General features: G+C 36.4%; 2 protein-coding genes across 7 annotated transcripts in view; one reads left to right on the forward strand and one right to left on the reverse strand.

The window, feature by feature from the left end:
- Positions 1 to 12,379, forward strand: part of LOC141577174 (uncharacterized) — a 277,514-nt gene extending 265,135 nt beyond the window's left edge. For 4 of the 5 annotated variants that reach the window (XR_012505870.1, XR_012505871.1, XR_012505874.1 and 1 more), the window contains one exon: positions 7,354 to 7,484. The gene's annotated coding sequence lies outside the window, so the exon portion shown is untranslated. Of the gene's footprint in view, positions 1 to 7,353; positions 7,485 to 11,763 lie in introns of those variants that run through there. The other variant, XR_012505875.1, reaches the window with a different exon arrangement.
- Positions 5,781 to 26,955, reverse strand: LOC141577175 (guanylate-binding protein 6-like). 2 transcript variants are annotated; one of them, XM_074361317.1, is made up of 8 exons: positions 26,807 to 26,955; positions 15,457 to 15,566; positions 15,066 to 15,260; positions 13,489 to 13,734; positions 12,458 to 12,738; positions 11,547 to 11,759; positions 10,460 to 10,558; positions 5,781 to 10,117 (listed from the first exon to the last, which is right to left on the reverse strand). In XM_074361317.1, exons 4-7 carry the CDS (start codon positions 13,607 to 13,609, stop codon positions 10,463 to 10,465), a joined length of 711 nt encoding a protein of 236 aa, XP_074217418.1. In that variant the 5' UTR covers positions 13,610 to 13,734; positions 15,066 to 15,260; positions 15,457 to 15,566; positions 26,807 to 26,955; the 3' UTR covers positions 5,781 to 10,117; positions 10,460 to 10,462. The 2 variants fall into 2 exon arrangements, with proteins under 2 accessions (XP_074217418.1, XP_074217419.1); XM_074361318.1 differs by having other exon boundaries at positions 15,066 to 15,167; positions 15,445 to 15,566.
- Positions 26,956 to 27,301: the final 346 nt, after the last annotated feature.

A 27,301-nucleotide genomic window follows, 5' to 3' on the forward strand; every position in this document is an offset into this window, starting at 1 on the left:
GATTTGTTGCTTGAATCCTCTGAGAAGAAATTTTTAGAGAAGTGGAGACATAGGAGGATGCAAGTTCCCAGGCATTTTTCAAGGGAGATCATGTAAGCATTTCTAGAAGCCAGCACTCAAAGCATCTTGGGATGGATACTCTGCTGTAAAGAGACTAAGAGAGTTCAATATCAGCTATCAAAATCAACCTCATAAAAATAATCATATTAAAGAGTATGTAGAGTAAAGAAACTCAGTGTAGAGTTTACTAACAGCTGCTCCAAGAACCCAAATCAACCACATAAACAAAATTGTAGCAACAGTAATAAAAACAATATAACAGCCACTGTTATTGGACACTTTTTACCGTTAAGGAAGTACACTTAATATCTCTAATCCTCATGATCACACAGTAAATTAGATATTATTCCTACATTTATGCAAGTGAAGAGATTAGACTTAACATATTCTAGGTCACTTAGCTTGGTTCTAGAGCTTAGTCTCAGATGCAAGCTCTCTGACTCCAAGGCCTGTCCTCTGTCCATTACTTACACAAAACTGTCCAAAAAGGGGTGAAGAAATGAGAAAAGAAACAAAAACAAAGGGTAAAAATAGATAAGAGAATAAAATGGTAAGGAAAAATGTATGAAAGTATAGTCATGCATGGGAGTGCCAGGGCAGGATCAACAGGTTCCCCTGTAGCTCTTCATTAGCACAAATACCCTCCAATTTGGTCTAAGCCTTCTGAGGTGAGCTTCATCAAGGCTCAACAATGCTGAACCCACAAATCCTTTCAATGTAGCCCTATTTCTACGTTGAGTTTTTGCTGATAAGTCTGAGGAAAAACTCCCTTAAACTTTCCAGAAGCCCAATTGTTTGAGAGCATCTATGATACATACTGTATTCCTCAGAGAGTCTTTTTCTGATTATGTCATACTCCAAGGATGCAACCATAATGATTCTGAGGTTTAAGGAAAAGAATCTTCAGTCATGTCCTTCATTTCATATTTGACCCCTCCATCTTTTTTCTTTTCTTTTCTGGCAACACCCTGGATTTGTTCTTTGCTTGGAAACCATTTATGAATTTAATTTTAGGATCATTTCCCTTCCTGGGAACTGCTGCTTTGTGTCTTCCTATTCCCCTTCCCAAAATTGAGTTTATGGTCTCCATAAGATTATATATCATGACAAAAGTATCTTACAAGTCTCCTTCAACTTTCACTGCATTTTGCAAATTTTGATGAGTTGTATTTTTATTTTTATTTCATTGAATACATTTAAAATCCCTCTTGAGACTTATTTGACCTATTTATAACGTAGAAGTGTGTTGTTTACTATCCAGGTAATTTAGGACTTTACAGCTATCTTTCCATTGTTGATTTCTAGTTTAATTTCACTCTAGTCTGAGACATACATTATAATATTTCTGTTCCTTTCAATTTTTAAGGTGTGTTTAATGATACATACTAAGGTCTATCTTGGTGAATGTTTCATGTTAGCTTGAGGAAAATATGTATTCTGATGTTTTTGGTATTCTATAAATGTTGATTACATCCTGTAGATTCCAAATAGAAAAATCAATCAATATAATATACCACATTAAGAGAGCAAAGAAAAATAGTGGTCATCCAATTGATTCACAAAAGTCCTTTGATCAAATTTAATAATTTTTCTGTTAAAAAAATACTAAAAATTTAGGAATAGAAGAAAACTTCCTCAACATAATAAAAACCATGCATGAAAAATCCACAGCTACATCCTACTCAATGATGAAAGAATGAAATCTTATTCCCTAAGATAACAAAAAAGACAGTAATGCCCATTTTCCCCTCCTCCATTTAACATAGTATTAGAGATACTAGCCAGTGTAATAAAACAAGGGAAAGAAATAAAGGGATTTAAAATTGGAAATGAAGAAATTAATTCTCTCAACACACGACAAGATATTAAATATAGAAATATCAAAGATTTCACCAAAAAATAGAAAAAATAAACAAATTCAGCAAATTTGGAGGATACAAAATCAACAATTAAAAATCAGTTGCATTTCTATACACCAACATGACAATTCAAAAAATTAAGAAAGCAATCCCATTTAAAATAGGATCAAAGTGATTAATTAAAAATAAATTTAGCCTAGAAGAAGAAAGATTTGCATACTGAAAACATTGCCAAAAGACATTAAATAAGACATAAAGAAATAGACATCCATGTTCATAGGTGGGAAGTTTTAATATTGTTAAGCTGTCAGTACTACTCAACAGATTCTACAGATCTCATGCAATACTTATCAACATTCCAATATTTTTTCCAGAAAATAAAAGGTTCTAAAATTCATAGGGAATTTCAAGAGATTCCAAATAAAGAAATAAAAAATCTTGAAACAGAAGAACAAAGTGGGAGATATCATACTTCCTGATTTCAAAACTTAGTACAAACTATTGTAATCCAAATAGACATATAGACGAATACAGTAAATAAATCTTCTCATATGCGGTCAAATAATTTGGTAAAGGTGTCAAGACCATTCAGTGGGAAAAGCACAATATTTTCAACAAGTGATACTGAGGAAATTCGATATTCACATGCAAAAGGATGAAGTTATACCCTTACCTTCCTCCATATTCAAAAATTTACTCAAAATAGAACAAAGATCTAAATGTAAAAGCTAAACAAAATCTCTTAGAAGAAAACGTAGGGGAAACTCTTCATTCTATTGGGTTTGGCAGTGATTTCTTGGATATACACCAAAGGTGTTTGTAGACAACAAATGAAAAAATAGATAAATTGGTTTTTACAAAAATTTAAAACTTTTGTGCATATCAAAGGACAATATCAAAAGAATAAAGGGTAACTCACAGGATGGGAGAAAATGTTTACAAATCATACATTTGATAAGAAATTAATATAAAGAATATTTAAAGAACCCTGTAACTCAGCAACAACAAAAACAAAAACAAAGAGCTCCTTTCAAAAATAGTCAAGGACTTGAAGACACCTTCCCCAAATAACAGAGATAAATGGCCAATAAGTACCTGAAAAGGTGCTCATCATCATTATTCATTAAGGAAATGAGATACATTTCACACACATTAGTATGTTTGCCATTTCTTTAGAAACAGAAAACAAATTTTGGTAAGGATGTAGAGAAATTGAGAATCCTGTACATCATTGGTAGGAACAAATTGAACAGCTAATGTAGAAAACAGTATAACTATTCCTCAGAAAATTAAACGTAAAATTACCATTTTATTCAACAGTTCAACTTCTAGTTATATATCTCAAAAGAACTGAAAGTAAGAACTCAAATATATAGTTGTACACCAATGTTTATAATAGCATTATTCAAAACAGTACAAAAAAATGGAAACAATCTAGTTATCCACTAACGTATGAATGGGTAAATAAATTGTAGTGTATTTGCTGGTCAGAATGGCTGTCATCAAAAGAACACAAGCAACAAATATTGGCAATGATGTGGAGAGAAGAAACCCTTGGTGGGCTCTTGGTGGGAAAGTAAACTCATGCAGCCACTGTGGAAAATAGTATGGAGATTTCTCCAAAAATCTCAAAATATAATTACTATATGACCCAGATTCCACCCCTGGGTATATAAAAGCAAAACCAAAACCAAAACCAAAAACACTAATTTGAAAATATACATGAATGTCAATGTTCATAGCATCATTATGTACAATTGCCAAGGTATGGAAGCAACCTAAGTGTCCATGAACAGGTGAATGGATAAAGAAGATATGATATACACACACACACAGATAGATAGATATAGATAGATATAGTATGTATAGATATTTATTGTACACTACACACACACACACACACACACACACACACACACACAATGGAATACTACTCAGCCATAAAAAATGAAATTTTGCCATTAACAGCAACATGGATGGACTTGGATGGCATTATGCTAAGTGAAATAAGTCAGACAGAGAAAGACAAATACTATATGATATCACTTATATGTAGAATGTATAAAATACAACAAACTATTGAATATAACAAAAACAACAACAAAAAAAGAAGCAGGCTCACAAATATAGAGAACAAACCAGTGGTTACCAGTGGGAAGTGGGGCGGGCAATAAAGGTATGGAGGAGTGGGAGGAGTGGGAGTAACACACTATTGAGTATAAGACAGGCTACAAAGATGTACTGCACAACAAAGGGAACATAGCCAGTATTTTGTAATAACTGCAAATTAAGTGGAAATATAAAAGTTCTATAATAATTAAAAATTAAAAAAATAAAATAGAGTGCAGTACATTCTTACCATGGAATGTTATTCAGCCTTAAAAAGAAGGATATTCTAACACATGTTACAGTCTAAATAAACCTGAGGACATTATGCTAACTGAAATAAGACAGTCACAAAAAGAAAAATACTATATGATGTCATTTTTATGAGGTATCCAGGGTAGTTAAATTCATAGAAACAGAAAGTTTACTCACACTTACCAGGAGCTTGGGGAGAGGGAGATGGAGACTTGTTTATTGGATACAGAGTTTCAGCTGAGCATGATGCAATGGGTTGGAGGTAGATAGTGATGATGATTGTAACATCTATGTGAATATACTTAATTCCACTATATTGTACACTTTAAGTAGTTAAAATAGTAAATAGTTGTGCATATTTCATCAAAATAAAATAATTAGGTACTTTAAGTGGGAGGGAAATAGAACTTGATTGTCTGCATTTTCTATATTAATGGACAGTAAGCAGGGGCAGAGAGAGATTGGGGTCTTAGACCAAATATATCAGGGGAGGAATTCATTACTCATGTTTTATCAGGGACTGTTTCCTGGGCTAAGAGTGAGCACCATATTCAATGCAGCCTGGGACCACTGTCCACAGAACAGTGGTTAAGGAATAAGATCACATTATCTGAAGTAAAAGGAATTCCATCCAAATAACACTGATGAGTGGCACAACCACACTTCCATGGAAAAAGAGACACAAGGAAGAATATTCCAGAGTTGTCATATCAGTCCTAGTACAGTCATAGAAACAGAATCCACTTTAGTTTGTTTAAACATAATAATTTGTACAGGTGATAAAGGAATAGAGATCAAAAAATACAAAATTCTTCACCAAAGCCTTTACTTTTTGGCCTATAGGTAATAAGAGGGATATTTATTACCCTTTGAAATAATAAACAAATGTCACACTTATTCATACATCCAAACATTAAACTATTTATTCATTGTTTCAATCACCATGCACTCTAGGTTTTACCTTACTTTAAAGTTACCATATTTGGTCCTTAGGGCTCTATAATACACAATTATATCTCCAGGCAAGATGCACTAGGTTGAAACCAAACTTAAAAAATGACTATTTGGTTGCAACTTAGATTCTTGATCACTACACATAAAATATTTATATATATACACACACACATACACATACATACACATACACATGTCTATATACACACACACATCTATATACACACACACATATATATATACATGTATATAATTACAATATTTATTTCTGCCTAAATAACATTATGTAAGGCCCATACACAGTGTAAGCTGCATGAGGACAAGATCTTTGCTTTTCTCTCTTTACATAATCCAGAACAATGGCAGGGAGGACATAAGAATTTAACAAACAATGTAAATAATTAGAACCAAGCATTCCTTAATGAGGATTAGAATAGATGTGTGAATAAATTGTTAACTACTCTTTAAAGCCTTTTTATTTTTCTAAGTGACCATTGTCAGTTTTATTATTTTTTATTGAAAGAAAATAGAAACAGTATTTCAAAGAGATATCTGCACTCAAGTTTATTGCAGCATTAACCACAGTAGCCAAGAAATGAAAGCAACCTAAATGCCAACACATGAATGGATACAAAAGATGTGGCACATATACATATACACAAGGGAATATTATTCAGTCACAAGGAAGGAGGATATCCTGCCATTTGCAACATCAATGGACCTTGAGCACATTATGCTAAGTGAGATAGGTCAGAGAAAGACAAGTACAGTGTGATATCACTTGTATGTCGAATCTAAAAAAGACAAGGCTTCTCTTTGCTCTTCAATGCAGGGTGTGTCTAGTCCAAGGGATTAGAACATCTGCTTAAGTCAAGCTCTCAGTGGGAACAGATATACAGATATTTCTGTAGAATAGTTTACTTTTCCATTAAACCCCATGATACATTGGTCACATATTCATTACTATATGGTTTCTTCTTTAAAAGGCAAAGCCATTCATTCTTCCTTCTGAACACTTGAAGCCACGACTAGACGGAGTCATTTAAATTCTCCAGTGGAGATGAGTTAACATCCTCGCAGAGATACTGAGACTGTGGTGAATAAGGTCACAGAGGGGGAAACTGTACCGAAAGAGTTTCTTCTGCTCCTCTGGTCCTTAAGTCAAATTAGAGACCTTAATCTAATATCTAAAATCCAAACAATCTATTATCTCAGAGGTTCGGTGTGATCATGTAATTCTGGCAATTGAAAACAATCACACATGTGTCAGCTTTTTGTTTATACAGAAGTTTCTTACTAAGTACCCTCTGTGCCTAAACATACACTATGAAGATGTAAAGAAAATACATATATATATATATATATATATATAAAATGGTGTCTGTCTTCAGAAGAACTATACTTTTATTTGAAAAAAATACTAGACCAAGTTAGTTGCACCTGGGCCAAGACTGTGTTCATACCACGATGTCATGTACCTCTAACAGGGAGACTGTGATGTCTTTTCCTGATCTGAGCATCACTCCTAGATTGGATCCTGATTCTGAGAGTCCTTGAAGTGTTTGGGCATTCTCATTTCCCAGCATATGGATCCAAGTACATTTCCAGAGGTCCCCTAGGAGAGGCACTGTGAAAATCATTATCATTTATCCTCATCCCAGAGTTGCAAGGTCCTCTCTCCTGGGATCCTGCCCTCCCCTCCAGGTGATAGTTCCATCATCTGAAATTGGTTTAGACCAAGGCTACGGATTATAACCTTTTATCAATGTTACCTCTCAGCTTCCTATAAATATCCTTGATTACAATGGTTTCCTCCCCATTCTTTTTTTCTCTACAGACACCTTGTTTTATTTGCCATCTTCAGAATTTTCTCTGGTCAGGTCTGCTAGCTGCCACTCCAACCAAATTATAGACTGAATGTTTGAATGTGTTCTCCAAAATCCATTTGAGGAAACCCCAAATACCAATGTCCCAATGTGCTTGGAAATGGGGTTTGAGAGGGATTAGATAATGAGTGTGGGGCCTTCATGAATCTAATTAGTGCCTATATAACAAAGAATCATGAGATTCATTCTCTCTGTCTCTCTCTCTCTCTGTCTCTCTCTCTTCACCATGCTAGGACACAGTAAGAACCTTGTCATCTGTAAAGCTGTAAGAGGACCCTTACCAAGAAAATAACAATGCTGGCACAGTGCTTTTAGACTTACAGCCTCCAGGACTGGGAGAAATAAATGTTTGTTTTGTAAGCCACACAGTCTATGGTAATTTGTTATAGCAGCCTGAGCTAAGACAAACCACGACGCTCATTACTCTTATTGTATGTACTTGAATTCTGATGTTTAAATGCCAACACCTGGCCTCTGTGTGTCTGGGTTTTTCATTCCCCATTACTATCAAGGCATCCATTTCTGCAGTGGTGCATCACCCCTTCTGTACTTGCCTACAGCAGAGATGCCACAACTGAACTTAAGGATGATGGGAATTCCTCTCACCAGTGAATATTCTTAGTGTTTAGTAATTTGTTTCTAAACACTGTAAAAGTGTAATTGAAACCTATGAAGTAAAGGTTACTGTTGTTGAGATTTCAAGGGGTAACAGGAAATTTCATACCTTATTTTTGAAGCAAATATAAGGGATTAAAAACCAAGGCCAAAGCAAAAACAAGATTAGGATGCAAACGTTATTTTCTAGTATTCTGATCTTAGTCTTATACCCCTCATTAAGCAGGCTAATGTCATTTCTGGAAGCAATGAGCAATTCTATTTATTCACATTCCATTTACTATTTTAATTATTAGTATTGTAGTTTGTTTTCTTTGTTATTCAAGAAATAACACAAACTAACTTTGCAAAATTGAAAATATAGAGTATATAATGAAAAGCATGTGTCCTTTCTATCCCTGATGCCAAGCTGTCTTCTCCAGGAAGAACCAATGATAACAATTTCTAATGAATCTTCCAGAAATGTACTATACATACATGTGTATGTGTGCCCAAAATAATTGCCTTTTTTTTTTTTTACGGTGAACACATTATACAAACTGTTTTGTGCCTCATTTTTTCACTCTACATTCTATCTTCCAGATTGTTCTATATTTATACAAATAGAGCTCCACTATCTATTTACTAGCAACATAGTATTCTAGTATAAATACATGCAAAATATATATTACCAAATTACATAAATGAGCATTAAGTGGTTTCCAATCTTTTGCCATTAAAAGTGAAGACTCAGTGAAAATCTTGTATATAGGTACATACACATATATATGATTTTGCACACATATATATTTCCTAAAACTCAACACACTATATCAAATTGTCCATGCATTTATTCTATCTAATGTGGGCCAGGCATCAGTATTCTCTAGAAATCACTTTTTATGTTTAAAGCATTGCTGGATGAAAGTGAAAAGCATGCATATCAGAAATAGGCCAGAGAACATACATGTATATTATATTATATATCTGATTTCTTTACAAGGAGAGCTACTTCTTTTTAAATAGTGAGCTCACTACTTTCATAACATTACCAAGAATGTTAGCTGGGGCAGGCAATAACGAAGCGATTGTTTTGCCAAGGTTGTCCAAGGCTTGAGCAAGCAAGGAACTATCATCATTTTTAGTATCAACAATTCTCTCTCCCAAATGATTTATCTCTGTACTCATCACCTCACATTTCTTTCTAAATCCTTCAGTACACAGATCTTCTTGGACCAAAAAAAAAAAAAATGAGGAAGGAAGTAAAACTTTTTAAATCCCCCATTTTTTCAAGGATTACATTTTGTCAAACTTTGAAACTTTGTCAGACTATCTTTGTTTTATTCCTAAAATTGTTCTCTCTTAATCATGAAAGGAGACTCTTGTAACAAGGTATATTTCCTGGTTTGGACCGAAATATTAAGAAGAAGTGTAGTTTACAGCCTTAATAATATTCATATACCTTAGGGTTTTGCCAGGAGGCTAAGCCTGGCATGAGGACAAATGTAATATTTTCCAGTCAAAAAATGCAAATGAGAGGTAGCCTTTGTCTGACTGCACTAATTCTCAGTCCCACTCAGGATGACACTGTCACCCATATTATAGAAATCTGTTATAAACACATGGCCCCTAAACTATAGAAATCTCTTATAAATCATGTTCAGATGAACAATGAGAGAAATCCCTCCAAGCCACATGATAGCTTGGGGATCTGTCCACACCTGGAGGCAATGCAGCAAGTGTAAAATCTATCATTTCTATGTGTTTTTAAGTCTGGACATTTCTGGCAGTTTTATGTAAGAACAGATCTACCTCAGAGCCTTGGGCTGAGCAGGTCTCTTGGTAAAAGGTAGTGACCTTGGTAGAGCGTACTAGTTGTTGTTCATATTAAACACACATAATTGGAAAATCTGTTCAATCAAGCCCTGTGAGATCATTTTAAAATTCTCTAAATGGCTATTCAACCCTATTTATATTCTCTGAGGGCTTGGAGTAGAGGGGGGAATACTCATCCTGAACTCTCCAAAGTCTACTTACAGAGCCAAATTTAAAGGTTTTGGAAGGATTCAAAGGCTTCAGGGTTTTAATAAATCACAAGCAGTAGATGCACTTGTGATCTCTGCATGACCATGCTGTAACCTTCACCCATCCCTTGCTGGGGTACCAGGGCAAAGCTATCAAGCTCTACTACAGCCACAGCCTGATTCACCTTCAGCTGATGCTCCAATATCTTGTTTGGTTCTCTCAGCAGGTTTTCTATTTCTCTCACCATCTTCTCCATCATCTGAACTATGTGTTTCTGGAGACTTCTCTTCTGAGCCTCCACCTGCTGCTGCTGCTCCTGCAGTTTCTGTTTCAGCAGCTCCTGTTCCTTCTCAGCTGTCTCCTTCCAGGTCCACTCTTCTGCCCCAGGAAGGTATTAGAGAGGGAAAAAATAGGCAAGGATTGACCTCCACCCTCCTGAGCTCAGAGGGCAAACCAAATTAAAGAGAGAGGTAGGAAATCTCTGAAGTCCTCCCCCAAAACCCCATGTCCACACCATCGAGAACACACTTCAGAATGTGAGAGAAAAGGCTCTGCCTGTCTGGCGTCCAACCACAGTTCCCTTTGCTGTTTCCAGATGCAGCAGGTTTGTTCCACAGAAAGGAAGGAAGCTCCGGTATTGGGAAGGTTTTGCTCTCACACCTTTCAGAGGGCACTGCAAGAACATACACATCCCACTGTGAGCCCAGCCCTACCCTGTACCTGCTATTTGCTTCTCCCCATCAGTGAGGGCTTTATCTGCCTGCAGGATTTCTCTAGTGCCATCTGGGACTGCAGAAACCTCTGGAGGAACTCATTTGCCTGAGGAACCAAGGAGGAGCACAGAAATTAGATTTCCAATAGGGAAATTAGTGATGCAAAGACAACTAAGTCCATGTAACTTTTGCTTCAAGTTTAAAGTTCCACAGTGGTTCCTTACAATGAGTCCAAGTTCCTTAGAGTGACCTGTCTCTCTCCAGTCTCTTGCCCAGTGCTACTTCCTTCTCCCCACTCTAGAATCCAGCCAGTCAGTATCATGTTCAGTTCTACAAACCCCAAATCTCTGGTGCTTTTACATATCTGCTTTCCCAGTGTGAAATAGTGCCTCTAAATTGTGCTGCTGTTCTCCTCTGCCACTAGCTGTTTATAACTTTAGACAACTTATTTTAACCTGCCTATGCTTCTCAGTTCAGATCTTTAAAATGTTGATAATGTAGATGCTTCTTAATGCTATTTGAAAGATTAAGTTAAAGAGTCTAGGGAAAGAGCTTAACATTTTGGCTATAGGAAACAACAGTTCAATATATATTAGTTGCATTATTATTGTTTTTTTATTATTATTATTATTATTATTATTATTATTATTATTATTATTATTATTATTATTATTATTATTATTATTATTATTATTATTATTATTATTATATTTGTTTCTAACACCTAAGTAGCTCTTTCCTGAGTGTTATAGCTTGCCTATGTAGTTGACTTCCTGTCTCACTTGTGATCATCCTTGTGTACAAAGACTGACTTGTAAATTATCAGTGCTCAACACGTCAAATATGTTGTTGAGTAAAAAAAAATGAATAATTTCTGTTCTGTCTCTTGTGGATTTAAGAAATCTGTACTCATGGTTGGGAGATGACATTTGTACTCTCTTCAGGAATAAATAGCATGCAGTGAACCTTTAAACCCACAGCTGTTTGAATGGCCCCATACACTCTCTTTATGCATGCATGGAGCTGCACTCTCAGATTTTCAGGAGACCCCTTTGAGTATTCTGTAGGTTCCCCATGTTTCCCTTATTCCTCACCTTCACTCCTTTCATGGGCACTTGGTAATATTCCTTTTCAATAATTTCCTTTGCTTTCCTGTAGAGTTCATGACCTCCAGGAACAGAGAAATTTCCTGCTGAGATACTTTTTATTAGTGTCTTTGAAAGCTGATCAAGTTTAGTCTGGCAATATTTGATTGATGTCTCTTCATTCTGCATCAAGAAATCATCTTTCTTATTCTTTATGATTTCCTAGAGGGAAGAAAGATAGAGGGCTGTCACCAGAAGCAAGGAACAGAGGAAGTAAATTTCCAAAGTATCTGGTAGAAGAATTGGTCTAACTGTGTTCCTCATGAGAAAAGCATTCTGTTGGAGGACATGTAATAAAACAGCAGTCACAAGATTTGATTTATTCACAGCTCTGAAAACTCTGGAAGACCATGGGGAAGTTCCCTAACCTCCTTTGGGTATTTCATCTGAGCTGTTGGGGTTGCATTACCTAATCTCTCAGGTTCCTTGAAGCTGCCACATTCAGTGATTCTGTCTTCAATGATAGATACAACAAGGAGCAACCTAAGCTGAAAGTGGCCTGAGATGTGGATCTGAAAAGAGAAATTTTGGTTCCCAGCCATAGGAGTGTGTTCACAGAAAAAGAAGCCAGCTAAAGAATGTCTTGGGTGTTCTGGACAGGCTTGGAATCCACAGAAGTATTTATTTCAAGAGGATATCTATACTGATTTTTCATTGAAGGTCAAAGGGAGTTCCAGATAAACTGCCTGAGTTCTGGCAGTCAAAAAAGAAGGAAATGTAGTCCTTTGAAACTCTGTCCCTCATGAGAACATGGACTACTTTATCCTTGAGTGAGAGATGAGCCATGGGACCGGTAACAACACTTCTAGGCTTCATCCTTCAAGGGGAGGCGACATAAAGTAAATACTAAGACAGATTACCACAAGGTTCCTCTGGAAGTCCTGCTTGTCTTCCTTGAAGGAGTGCTCCATGAAGACTGCAGGGGCTTCCCTCTCACAGGCAGCATGCACCTCCCGCAGCTCCTGCAGCATGTCTGTGGGGAAGCTCACTCGCTGGGCTATCTGCTCGCTGTAGTGGTTGTCTGCCTTCTGAATGGCAGCTGAGTTCTCCAGCTGGGCCAGAGTTGTCACTGCATTCTCCAAGTGAGGTACTGCTCCGCTATTGCTAGTATCCAGGTAGGTCACAACCAGAGTCCTCAGCCCTGAAGAAGCCAGGAAATTTAGGGTCTAAATATCAAGTTATCAGTCAATGGCTCCAGGATTCTGAGACTAGGCTTCTAGGGTCATATACACATGCACACACACAAACACACACACGCACCCCTACCTCCTTCTACTATTATCACCTTCATTTTCTACTGACTGTTCATTTTTATGGTTTTCCAGGCCACAGGACTAAAAATGTTAATATCTACTTCTATCTAACATACTAGGGGCTACCTGGAAAATACAGTTTCTCAATTTAAAAATTGAAAGCAATATAGATTACATAGATAGACAGATGAGGCAAAGTGTACCATGTTTAATTTATTCCTAATTCTGAGGCTTTGAATGGATTTTCAGTGATTTATGGGCTAATATTTATTTTTGGACCACTCTAAATTCTCAAAATATCTTCTGAATTCTCCTTGTGAAGAACACTTATTGTATAGGACTTCCTTTGAAAACATGCAGTATTCTGTTTTTACACCAAGAGAGTGATTATATTCTAAGTGGAAGATGTTTTCAGATAAGTGGGAGTCACCGATATCATTGACAAAATTGCAATTTGGGGAAGGAATTTGTAAATCCCCCAAAGTGAGATAATTATAAAGTATACAGATTTCTTCATGGAGTATAAATGTCTGTAAAATCAGAATCCTTTATAGAATCAAACAAAAATACTAGAAAGCACATTATATAAAATATTCAACACATAGCAGTCCCCATGGAAATGGGAAAAAGAGATTCACCTTTCCCAGTGACCATGATTCCTTCTGTGAGGGTCTTGGTCCTTGCATCAATGAAGATGTAAGAACAGAAATTTTTTGTTTGCTCCTGGAATTTAGGATCCAGTTGGTCTTCAGATACCATCCCAATATTGGCTAGAATTTTTTTTCTCTATGTTGGCCAGTCAAAGACAAAACACTTCCATCTTGGAAATAAATGCCTGATGCAGTCTCTGGGTAGATTGGATGTTTGGGCTTTGGGATTCTTCCCTGAGGGACAGAAAAACAGGGATTAGAGTGTGTAGAGTCTTGAGGCGAGGGGGTTTCAGGTGTTCATGGCAGGGATTTGTGTGTCTTCGCCATTTCTACACATAGAACTGTTTTAACATAGACATTCAATACTTCTTTGCACATCAGACTTATACGAATGATATAACTGCAGAGAAATTTAGGGAGACATCTGATCCAGTAAAGGAAACCTATGGCTGGTCTCTCCAGACATGCACATAGTAGAGTGGTTGTCTAAGATGTGTTTGCTTAACTAGCAGCTAAAATGATGAAAGGTCACATGAAACTTTCTGCTCAACTCAACCTCATGTAGGAATTGAGCTGTGGAACCAAAAAGGAGAGCTACAAACAAGGGATCATGGACAGTAATTGGAATATTAGGAATGACATCCTCATTATTTAAGAAAAACTGTTTTGATGCTAAAAATAATTGATGCAGTGTTATGTATTTATTAGTAAAAACCTCTGAAGTATAAATGTACCTGAAATATAATTTTAAGGTATCACCACTAATCTATAATCTCTTTGAGGTAAATGTTTATATCTGGTCCTCTCCTGCCAGCCAATTTCTTAATAGCTGTTTTGAGAAATCATAAATAGAAACGTGAAAGGAAGAATGACTAAATTGGGATTGATATTTCTCTCAAGGTTTCAATAGACACACATCCTTGGAAATGTAACCCATGAAAATAATTTTTTACCTTGTAATTAGTTCATGGGTAAACATGTGGGAATTAGGAGAAAGCTATGATGTGGAAGGTAAAATGAATATTCTAATAATTGTCAGTATTATTGAAAAGGCATAGATTGTAAAGACAGTCAATTCTTCAGGTTTATTTAAAACATACAGTCATTTTGTAGATGATATAATTATACAGGATTAGAAAGTTTTCTAGCCCTCTTTGAAAAGAATAATATGTGAAATCTATATTTTGTTCATTAGATAAGCTTTTCACTGCAGTTTCATGTCTAACAATTAGCTGATTAGTTGTTTTCTTCAACAGAGAAAAATTGAAGGAACAGGAAACACAGTGTCCAGTCTTTAGAATGTTTCATTACCCATGTAAATCTGGATGGTAAATTTAAAGATGTATAAAAAACAAATTGGTTTTGAGTAATTTCACTTTACACTTTACTTTTCTTGAGTAAACTTCAACTGTAGCCCCTAGATCTTTGCAACCCACTTTCCAGCCACCATTTCCGCAGACTTTGATTTAGTCTCAAATACAAATGCAATCACAAAGATGAGGGATATTGTTTACTAGATCCCACACTCTATTGGACCGTACACTGCCCAGGCCATACTCTGATACCTGGAATCAGCTTCAGGGCATTCTCCAAGTACTCATCTTCTGTGATAGGCTGACCACATAACTGCAGCTCCAGGGTGAAATCCCATACAGTCCAGATAAATTCTGGAAAGAAATTCACAAATTCTGTGGAATCTTCTACTCTATCAGGTGTTTGAGAGGACTTTGTTCTGATGTTTTGCAAGCTCTGTTGCATAACTAACATTTGGTTAGGGAAAAGAAACTCACTGCCAACAATTCCCACATTTCTCTAGTATAAAAATATTATAATCACACTCTTTTGCCATGGGTCCCCTCTGCTCCACCCAAGAAACTAAATGACAGGAAGGGAGAGACTGACTCCTCATCCCCATGAATTCAGTGAAACATGGTGGTTCAGGACCTGGAAGGATACTGCAGATGCTCCAGGGCCTGGTGGTTGATGGTGCTCATGCTGTTCTAGACAAAGCTACTGCACAGAACCACGGTCAGGGCAAAGATTCATGAATCCTTCTTAGACTCATCCTAGAAAGCACATTAGAACAAGAGAGTTAGAAGTTTACCCCTACATTAGAAATTCTTCTGTACACTTCTTCAATCATGGTTTCATTTATTATTTCAGCTAACATACTCACCATGCAAAGAAATTGAAGACAGATGTAAATGCAGATATCAACTTTGACAATTACAGAGACATTTCTTGTGTTTGCAAATTTTTCATATATAAAAGGATTCTAGTGTTCACAGTGCTTTCTTTTTCCTCAATTGGATAAAGTAAAATAACATATACAGAAAAACTAATACAGTACCTGTTGTGTAATTAGGAATTCAGTGATGAGTGTGGGCACTTATTCATTCTGCATATATTTATTAATCAGAGTCCATATAAAATATACCATAGTTGGCATAACTGGGTATTTAAATTATATGCAATCAATAAATACTTGCAGGAAGCTACTAAATATACCCCACTGTTCTTAGATTTTAAAAAAGCAATGCTAAAAATGAAAATTTTCTTTCAACATGATTATTTCAAAGCAGGGGACAAACATCCATAACAGTAAGTGCAACAATGATAGAAGTATCTGTAAAAGGCTTACTCTCAGTAATGTATATAAGCAGTGAAACCTATAGCTATAACACTAAAATAAAATTTAGAAGTCTATCAAGGAAGAACAGAGCTATGAAATTTGGAGAAAGAATATGTGATCTGAAAGCTTCCTCAATGTCTTGAGCTGAATATTAAAGAACTGGTAAATGTGGAACTGAAGAAATGAAGGTGATCCCATAGACAGGAAAACCCAGAGAAACAAAATTAGAGATGGGAGAAGACAGGGGTCTTGTAGTTAGAACAGAGTCATTTGAGGGCAGAGGGCAAGTGGAGAAGTTAAGGTGAGTTTCATGCAGCCTAATCAAGGGCCCTAAAGCCCAGGCTAAGTTGTATAAATCATAGCATTGTCTAAATGATGGCATAAACTGGAAATAGTTTTTTTTTTATTATAAATGGCATGTAAAGTTGCTCCCAGTGTAAATGCAAAAACTGTGGTTTATGTTGAGAAGATTCTAAATGGGAGTTTGGGGAGATAAGAGTCTATTCATTACTTTCTTTCCCCAAAACCCAGTTTTTAAAAATAATCAATTAGGATAAGAAGAAGTAGCAGTTATGAAAACAATTATTTCAACAGCAAGATTATATCATTGTTTGATATATGGCTTTAAAAATAAGCAGACTTTCTAACTCCTGTTGAGAAAAAAGACAGAGCTATAAAAATGTAGGTACTATTTCCAAATAAATCTCAAAACGGGGAAAGGAGGGATAGTTCATTTCACCCATTAGCAGAAAGCTAAAACACCAAAAATCCATTTTAAAATGTTTCTTGTAGGACAAAAACTTACTTTTATAGAACTTGCACATTCAGAGGTGTCTCACAGATTTCCAGAACACTCTGTGAGTAGTTGATGAACTTCATCATAGAAAATGTAAACCCGTCTCTTAAATCCAACCCTCAAATACACTCTTCACCTTGAAGCTAAGAAGGTGAATCAGAAATTTTTCCTCACTCACAGATTGATACTTCTCCTCTTTCTTAGTTATGCTTAACTGTAAGTTCTCAAAACCAGTAGGTGCTGCCTGGATTGCCTTTCAAAACTGAAGGAGTTATTCCCCCAGCTGTTGGGAGTGCTGGTGGAAGACAGTCTTCAGGTGTCAGCCCTCTTAATTAGAAAGGCTTCTGGAGCAGCTCTTCAAAAATGTATCAGCACCCCTGTCCCAAAATCAGGATAACTCAAAAAAGCCATTCCAGCCATGGAGCTCCCATGAAATTCCCAGAAATTGGGGATTGCAATGCAATGTAATTTCTTCTCTCCAGCCTGCTTCTTTCCCAATTACATGGTATTAAATCTGACTGCAGATAATATGGTCTTATCAATTGAAATAAAGACTCTTTTAGGGCAGGACATTTACTTTGGTCACTGATATCTACAATGCTAAGTCCAAAGGCCTGGAACTCAGCCGTTCAATAATGACTTACTAAATGTAATCAAGTCATCCACACAGTGCCAAGAAATAAAAGAATTTATCTAAGACACTATGATAACTTACCTAGAAGTGAGATTCAAACAAAACATAGTTTGCCTTATTTACTATAATTGATTTCTTGATTTTACAGATTAAACAGTAAAATTTCTAGGACCATGGAGAGATAAGGGGAAAATCGAGAATAAAAAGGATTTAATTGTGAATTTCTGCTTTACCATTCACACATCCCCCAGGCTCTAATTGTGCAGAAGGACCACCAGAGTACGATTGGGCTTGTGTGGGTGAGGCACACACCACATCCAGATGCCCTTGGTTTCAGACTGCACTGTAGAGCCTAGAGGAAAGCCTGTGAGGAGAGGGGAGAAAGCAGCATTCAGTTAGAGCAGATAATCTAAACAACCAAGGGGCTACAGAGTCAGATCTATTGGAATGTCAGTATCCCAGCATACGAGTTGGTGCTTTCTCCATTTCCTCAAGAATGTCCTACTTTGTGTGTCATCTGTTTCAAGGAGGAAGGAACATTAATTGTGATAAAGATACCAAGCAAGGGCTCAACATAGAGGCAAAGGGGAATCCATGAATCAGACAAAATGGAAGTCACTGATAACCATAACAAGAGTATCTTGAAAGAACGGTGAGGTTCAAAGCCAGAGAGAAATGGACTGAAGACAGACATGGGAAGAGAAAAAGTTGGGAAAAAAATCAAGAATATAATTTTTGTCAGACAAATTTTTCAAAAGTGGGGAGAGGTGTTAGCCACAGTAGTATATGACATACAGGAAATATTTTTAAGATTATAGACATTTGAACACATTTATATGTTGATGAGTATAGTCCATAAAAAAGCAAAATGTGTTTCAAGAGCGAGTAGACACAATTGCAAGAGTCCAGTGCTTAAGCATGTAAAATAAGGTAGGATTGTGAGAATTGGTAGGAGAAATTTTGCTTTACAGGAATAAAACATACAATATGATAATGAATTAGAGTAAGACAGTGGTTTAGCAGTGAGAAATAGGAGTGGAAAGTTGATTTGTTAAGAGAAGTTTGGTTTTCCCTACACAAGATCAGGACAAAAATTAAGAAGCTGAGGTATTAGCTAGAATCAAGCAATTGGTCCTTGACCCTGTACAACACTCACCATGATTCTGACCTGCAAGATGGTTCATCAAGTAGGATTTGCCTGTATGATACGGCCCTACAATGGCCACCACCAGCACTGGCAAAGAAATCTCACCAAGAATTTGCAGAGATTTTTGGTTCACTGAAAGAACCTTGACACTTTCCAGAAGACTAATGGGGTCCATCATTTTGGGTCTGGATGCCATGGCAACCTGCCAACCTTGAAGAGCTTCTTAGTGGAAATCAGATTATAAAGCCATTCTCTAACTCAGAATTATACAAAGCATCTATCAACTTAGGATAAGGTAAGTAAGAGTTCTGTGCTTTCCATTAGACAAAATGTAACCTAGAATTAGCATACTGCAGAGGTTTTCCCCCATCATTCCCTCAAGTCTCTCATGATATTGGTAGTGAAATAATATAATATCACTCTCCAAACTGTTATTTCAAAATAATAATATAATTAAAGTTATTGTTATGATGCACTGAAGGCCTACAATATACCAAGCCCTTTGATAATAACTTACATATCCAGCTAAACTGATATTCACAAGAGACTGAAAGTTAGAAATTAACATAACTACTTTGGAAATGAGGTAAATGGTTCTCACAAAGGCTGAGTGAATGTCATTGAGAAAGGATTGAAAATCTACATACTTGAGCAAAATGACAGACTAGCAATTCTAAGCTCTTGTTTCCCCAAGGAGATATAAACAACAACCAAAATACTAGCTAGAATAACCTTACAGTAGTTCCATAAAACAGTCAAAGGTCCAAAGCAACCAACCAAATACCAAATCAAGAAACAGCCTCATTCAAAATGGTAGAAAATTCTGTGGTTTTTCTGTTGCCCTCTGTCCCCATTGTGGTAAGGTCTTTAAGGAAGTGGCAAATCATTTCCCAATTCCCTCCCCTGATTCAGAGAGAGGGAATTTTATAATGTTCTAACTTGTCAAGGCTGCCTCTTCAGGTATCTGTTTCACCTCACATGAAACTCAGGGAAGGGTGGCAGAGGGGTAGGGGGTGGTAAAACTTGGATATCAGGTGGAAAGAAGCAGCAGGTATTTCTCAAGGAAAAATGTGGAGAAACAGCTCCACAGATGCCTAGAGCAATAGGTTACCAGTGAATATATAAAATAGACTATCTAAGGCATCAATTGAGTTTCCAATTCCCTTTTTCAAAATAAACAGAGCAGAGCAGACTGCATTTACAATGTTCTGACACCTCATGGGCTGACTGAAGGACTGTTATCTTTTCCCTTATTTGGATCTTAGGCAGGGAGAAGCAGTGGGCATTGCTTGTTAAAGCTGCAGGGAGAATGACCTGCAGACACCTATGACAAGATATTATGGGTGTGTGATATTGAGATGTATAATAAGAAACACAAATTTGATCAATGTCCTTATTCCTGGTTTATAGCTCTTAAAACCCTATGTGATGAGAGAGATGAAATTATTTTTCTTGTAACTTTTGGTCTTTTGTCCTCAATTCCTAAAATACCTCCAGATTGATAAAGATGAAAGGAGAGTCTTTTGTTATTTATAACAAGCACCTTTCAACAACAACTGAGTTTATGTTAATGAGGTGATTTTGTAAAGCCCCTAGATCACTACAATGGAGTTGTTTGCTAGAGGAATCAATGTTATTAGAAAGTTTCAACATTTAGCCTGATGCTCCAACCACTGGGGAGCAGAGAAGAGATGAAAATTGAGTTAATCACCAATGACCAATAGTTTACTCAACCATATCTATCTAAGAAGTCCTCCATTAAAAAATAAATAAAACCTAACTGAAATGGTTCAGAGAGTTTCTGGCTTGATGAATATGTGGATGTTGTTAGAAGGTGGCCCATCCAAAGGGGTCATGGAAGCTCCACATGCTTTTCTTGATATCTTTCCCTTTGCATCTCCTATTTTGCTGTTTATATGCTGTATCATTTTTTAAAATAAACCAGTAATCTAGTAAGCAAACTATCCTTCCTGAGTTCTTAAGCCATCCTAGCAAATCATTGAACCTGGGGAAGAGATGGGTAACTCCAATGTACAGCCAGTTAGTCAGAAGCACAGGTGACAACCTGGATTTGTAATTGCATCTGAACTGAGGAGAAGTCTTGTGGGACTGAGCCCTTAATCTGTAGGGTATAAACTAACTCTTGGAAGTTAGGGTCAGAATTGCTTATTGTGAAAAAATGCTCACGTATGTGGTGACCAGAAATAAGTATAGAGAATAGAAAGTTGAGAAGAGAAACTGAATTTTTCTTTTTCTTTTCAGGGTGGAGACACACAATAGACAATCAAAAGTTCAAAGGAGGCATTCTTTGGGAAATTAATATACTTAAAAGGAGCACATATATGGGAAAACTGAAAAAGCAAAACACAGGCCCAGGGAAGATGCATGCTCAAAAAAGCCTAAAAAGACTTTAGAACTTGTCTTAAGTTTAATCCCAAGTTTCAAAATCAAGAGCCAGCTTAGGAAAAGACTTCCTTGTCAAAAGGCCAGTATGCAAAGAATGCGAAAGGTGACTGCTTTCAGAAATGCTCAATTTTCAGGGGGTGGGAGGGTAATAACTCAGTAGTAAAGCATGTACTTAACATGTCCAAAATCCTGGGTTAAGTACTGAGTACCTTCATTTAAAATAAATAAATAGATAAATAAACATCCAATTTTTCAACAACAACAACAAAAATAACAAGGCATACAAAATAAATGAAAATATGGCCCTTCCAAAGGAAGAATATAAAGTGGTAAAAAAAAAAAAAAAAAAAACAACCCTGAGGAAACATGTGCATTAGATGTTTTAGGCAAAGACTTTAAAATAACTTTTTAAAAATATGCTTAAAAAGCTAAAGGAAAACTCAGAAAAATAACTAAAGAAAATCAGAAAAACAATATATGAACAAAATTAGAAAATGAACAAGGAGATAAAAATAATTAAAAAAGGAACCAAACTGAAATTCTGAGGCTGGAAAATACAATGAATGAATTTACACATTTTCAACAGGGAATTAGCCTTGGTGGTAAAGCTCAGGGGAAGAGCATTTGAATACATATAAAGGGGATTAGACTTGCACAGGCAAAAAGACTCAGCAAACTTGAAGACAGGACATTTGAAATTATCAAGTCTCAGGAGCAGAAGGAAGAAATAATTTTTTTAAAGTGAATACAGCCTAACAAACGTATGGAATACTGTCATATAGACAGGTATATACATTATGAAAGCCCCTAAAGCAGAAGGGAGAGGCAGGGCAGAGAGATTATTTTAGGAAATAATGGCTAAAAAATTCCCAATGCAATGAAATATATAAATCTACAAATGCAAGATATTCAACAAACTCCAGTAGGATAAATAATCAGAGACCAATGCTGAGGCATATTATAATCAAACTGTCAAAAAAAAAGAGAGAATCTTGAAAGCGACAAAAAGCAGTAACTCATCACATCCAATAAGATTGTCAGTCAATTTATCAACAAAATATTTGGAGGCCAGAAGGCAGTGGAATGATATGTTTAAATTGCTAAAAACTGAGTGATGGGGTAGGGGGGAACCTACCAATGAAGAATACTGTTTCCAGAGGAGGGGGGTCAAGATGAGGGATAATAACTTCTCACAGAAATGTGACTGAAAACTGGCAGAACTCCTATACAAACAAGATTTCAAGAGATATTTCCACATAATTAGGGAGGAGTAAAAACTTCAGGTTGGGACCTGTGCACCTAGGGAAGGACTAAGAGGAAAAGGAAGACTATGCAAATAGACCCTAACCCTGAGGAGTGAGTAGGTCAATCCACAGACTTGGCATCCCAGTCCTGGGGTCCTGCACAGAGGGGACAAATCCCCTTGGCTACTTGGAGAAAGACTGAAACAGATAGAAAGGCTGGAAAAGCCTAGACTAGAAGGAGTGAATGGGTGCTGGTTTGCCACCAGACAGGTTGGAGACAGGTCAGCCTGAGCAACTACCACCTTACTGTACACCCCAGGAAGATTTTCTATTCAAATAACAACAAAAAGAGTACTGTTGTTATTATATCTATATGAGATAAAAAAGTTATTTCAAGCACTATTAAAAGAGACAAAGAAGGACATTATGTTAAAAGAGTCAAGTTTATCTAGAAGATAAACAATTCTAAATATGTATACCTGAACCTCAGAGTTCCAAAATATGTGAAATAAACATTGACAATATTGAGCAACAGATCACTTAACAGTAATACAATAGTTTAACACCTTACTTGCAATAATAGGTAGAAAAAACAGAGTACTTGAATAACACTATAAATTAATTGAACCTAACAGACATATACAGAACACTCTCATCCAACAAGAGAAAACACGTTTTCCCAGATGGGCATGGAATATTTCCAAGGATAGACCCTATTTTAGACCACAAAACAAGTCAACAAATTTTAAAAGGTTAAACTCATACAAAGTATCTTTTCTGAACCCAATGAAATGAAACTGGAAATTAATAGATGGAATAAAACTGCAAAGTCTACAAATATGTGAAAACGAAACAAAATACAATTAAGAATAAAAATAAACTACCTGAAAATAATGAAGTCTATGTATGGAAAAACGCACAGGTAACATCATCCTCATAGGTAAACTACTGAAGAGTTTTCCCACCCTCCTGCCTCCCCTTTTTGAGAAGGAGACTGCACACTTTAGGTCAATGTTCCCACACACTTGCTCCTTCTCCCACTTGCCACTCTTCTTCTGTTTCAGGAGGATGTCTTGAATCTTGAGAGTTTTAGGCCAAGGTACTTAGCTGAGAGGGGTCAGGATTTTTGCAACTTAATCCCATAAATGAAAATAAGAATGAAAATGCAAATATTGTTTTATATTATATTGAGAGACATATACATATATTTAGAGAGAGGAAGCAAATCTAGGAAAATGCCACCAGTGGGTAAATTTAGGTGAAAAGGATATGAGATTCCCTTGTAATTGTTTTCCAAGGCAAATTTGATTTTAAAAATTAAGTACTAAAAACACAATTATACCATGGTTCTTCTGGCATATTTCTGATTGTCATTATAATAAAAGTTCCCTATAATATCTATGCATATTTCATAATCAGACTATATAAACATGATATTATATTCAAGTGTCTCAACTATTCAGTTCCATATTTATTGGTCAAGTATTCAAGATGCCTCAAATACTATCAAAAATATTTTTAAAAAATACCAGCTTTATCAGTTACTACTTGTGTGGCCTTAAACAAGAAGCCTCCCCTAGCTAAACCTAAGTTTTTAAGAATAATTATAGGGGTATTATAAAAAAATGGTAAGTCCAGTCTGGAGGATGTTTTGATAATAAAATCAGATAAGTCAAAGCTTATATATGAGCATAGAATGCAGCACAAAATGGGATTTCAGTGCATGCTTACTGAATTAGATGGAGATTTATCCACAATAATTGCACTAAACAAATTGGGTTACATATTTGAACACAATCTGCAAACTTCAGGTTACTAAGAAACAAGGTCTATAATTTTTTTTTTCAGAGCAAAGCAGCAAGAAAATTCAAACACTGCTCCTGTACCATCTCCTTTTTTCTGATTCTTCATTGTGGGAGAAAAGAATACAAAGGTAAAACAGGATCCTCTAACAGCTACATTATAATGACCAGAGTTGTCCAGTCCCCCTCTTTAAATGGAAAACTTAAAGGAAGCTGCAGGAAAATGTGAGAGAAACAACTTTATAAAAACCAGGTCTGCGGAATAGAATAGAAAGCCCAGAAATGAACTCACAAGCTTTTGGTCAACTAAACTTCGACAAAGGAGGCAAGAATATACAATGGAATAAAGATAGTCTATTCAGCAAATGATTTTGGGAAAACTGGAGAGCAGCATGTAAATCAATGAAGCTAGAACATTCCCTTACACCATACACAAATATAAACTCAAAATGGATCAAATGTTTAAACATAACACAAGAGACAATAAACCTCCTAGAAGAAAACATGGGTAAAACATTATCTGACATACAGCTCAAAAATGTTCTCCTAGGGCAGTCTACACAAGCAGTATAAATAAAAGCAAGAATAAACAAATAGGACCTAACTAAGCTTACAAGCTTCTGCACAGCAAAGGAAACCATAAGTAAAACAAAACAAAAATATAAGGAATGGGAAAAAATTTTTGCAAATGATGAAACCAACAAAGGCTTGATCTCAAGAATATATAAGTAGCTCATACGACATAATAAGAAAAAACCAACAGCTCAATTCAAAAATGGGCAGAAGATCTAAACAAGCAATTCTCCAAGGAAGACATACAAATGATCATTAGGAACAAGAAAAAATGCTCAAGATCACTAATTATCAGAGAAATGCAAATCAAAACTACAGTGAGGTATCACCTCACAACAGCCAGAATGGCCATCATTCAAATGTCCACAAATGACAAATGATGGAGAGGCTATGGAGAAAAGGGAACCCTATTACACTGCTGGTGGGAATGCAGATAGGTGCAGCCACAGTGGAAAACAGTATGGAGATTCCTCAAAAGACTAGGAATAGACATAACATATGACCCAGTGATCCCACTCCTGGGCATATATCAAGAAGGAACTCTACTTCAAAAAGACACCTGCACCCCAATGTTCATAGCAGCACTATTTACAATAGCCAAGAGATGTCAACAGCCTAAATGTCCATCAACAGATGACTTGATGAAGAAGAAGTGGTATATTTGTACAATGGAATACTATTCAGCCGTAAAAACTGACAACATAACGCCATTTGCAGCAAAATGGATGCTCCTGGAGAATGTCATTCTAAGTGAAGTAAGCCAGAAAGAGAAAGAAAAATACCATATGAGATCTCTCATATGTGGAATCTCAAAAATTTTTAAAATGAATATAAATACAAAACAGAAACTTACTCATAGACATAGAATACAAACGTGGTTGCCAAGGGGGCAGGGCGGGGGGAGGGACAGACTGGGAGTTCAAAACTTGTAGATACTGACTGGCATATGCAGAATAGATAAACAAGATTATACTGTATAGCACAGGGAAATATATACAAGATCTTGTGTTACCTCACAGTGAAATGTGTGACAATGAATGTATGTATGTTCATATATAATTGAAAAATTGTGCTTTACAGTGGAATTTGACACAACATTGTAAAATGACTATAACTCAATAAAAAATGTTTTAAAGAAACAGACCTGTGATTTCTTAGCTGTGAATAAGTCACATAATTTTTAACATCAAATTAACAAACTGCAGCTATTCAATCCTGTTCCAGGTTGGTTTTCAAAATGTGATCTACAGAAAAAAAATCACCCAGAGGGATTGTTAAACCTAGGTTGTGTATGTACAAAACATGCTACAAATGATTCCAATGTTCTTATGAAAAACAAACCCACAAATGCGGGGGCGGGGGTTGGGGGACAGGGGAAGAGAGAGAATAAGAGGGAGGAAGAGGGAGCCAGAGAGACAGAAAGAGAAAGATAGTTTTGATGTGATCGTAATGTTTAAGTAATAAAGATCAGGGGTGAGGGGACTAAATTTATCTCTACATAGAGATTTACAGAGCTCTCAATGTGAGCTTTCTTAAATTGACTAATAGAAACATTAAAAAGAAACAATCTCTATAGATGACAGTTCCCTATAACCTCCTTGGCAGGGACTGTCTTATTCTCTGAATTCTAACGCCAGCCCATAGAGCTTGACAGAGCAAGAGAGGCAGGCCCCCAGGAGGACTCTCTCAAGGAGGAGCACATCGAGGGGGACACAGTGTGTCTGGCTGTCACTTTGCAGCTGCTACTGGTCCATAAAGAGAAGCTGAGCTTCCTTTGAACTAAAGCCAGCCACAGACCCCTGCATGCCAGACAGCAGGCCACTTGCCCTTCCTCAGGTGTCACTTTGAATCTGAAATCAATCTTGCTAACTACTACATACAGAATAGATAAGCAACAAAGTCCTATTGAACTATATTCAGCATCTTGTAATAACCTATAATGAGAAAGAATATATATATATCAATCACTGTGTTGTACACAAGAAACTAACACAGCATTAAAAATCGACTCTATTTCAATAAAAACAGAAAAGACATCAATTTTGCACTGCATGTAAAAGACAAGGACATACCTGCTCCACACACTGGGGATAAAAGAACGGTTCTCAGTGCCTCTCACACCTTGCTCACTAGCTCCTCCTACCAGTCTGACTCTCCTTCATGAAAGCTAAAAAAGAGCGAGGAGGTTCATCTTTTCTTGGTCCATCTAGTATGATGGTAATAAAACTGAAGCTGAAAGCAAAAGTAATTCATGCTGTTTTTCAGTTAGCAGAGTCATGCTAGATCCACTGATTACATTTCGAATATGGGTGTGTAGTTCATGGTGAGAGGAGATTAGAAAAAGCTATTTAATAGTCACATCTTAACACATGCCACCGCTTTCTGTGGGCTGCCCTGCACTGGAAGGCCTTCATAGCCCCCCTTCTTGATACATCTCTCCCCCCGTGTAAAGTTGCCAAAGGCGGCTTAAGTTTCCTTAGCAAACAAGAAAAATAGAAAATCCATGGCACAAATGTAAGCAAGGCTGTATAGAACAAGTATATTTCAAGCATTTTCCTCTTGGCGGG

Source organism: Camelus bactrianus, chromosome 3 (genome assembly GCF_048773025.1).
Source record: "Camelus bactrianus isolate YW-2024 breed Bactrian camel chromosome 3, ASM4877302v1, whole genome shotgun sequence".
Lineage (NCBI taxonomy): Eukaryota > Metazoa > Chordata > Mammalia > Artiodactyla > Camelidae > Camelus > Camelus bactrianus.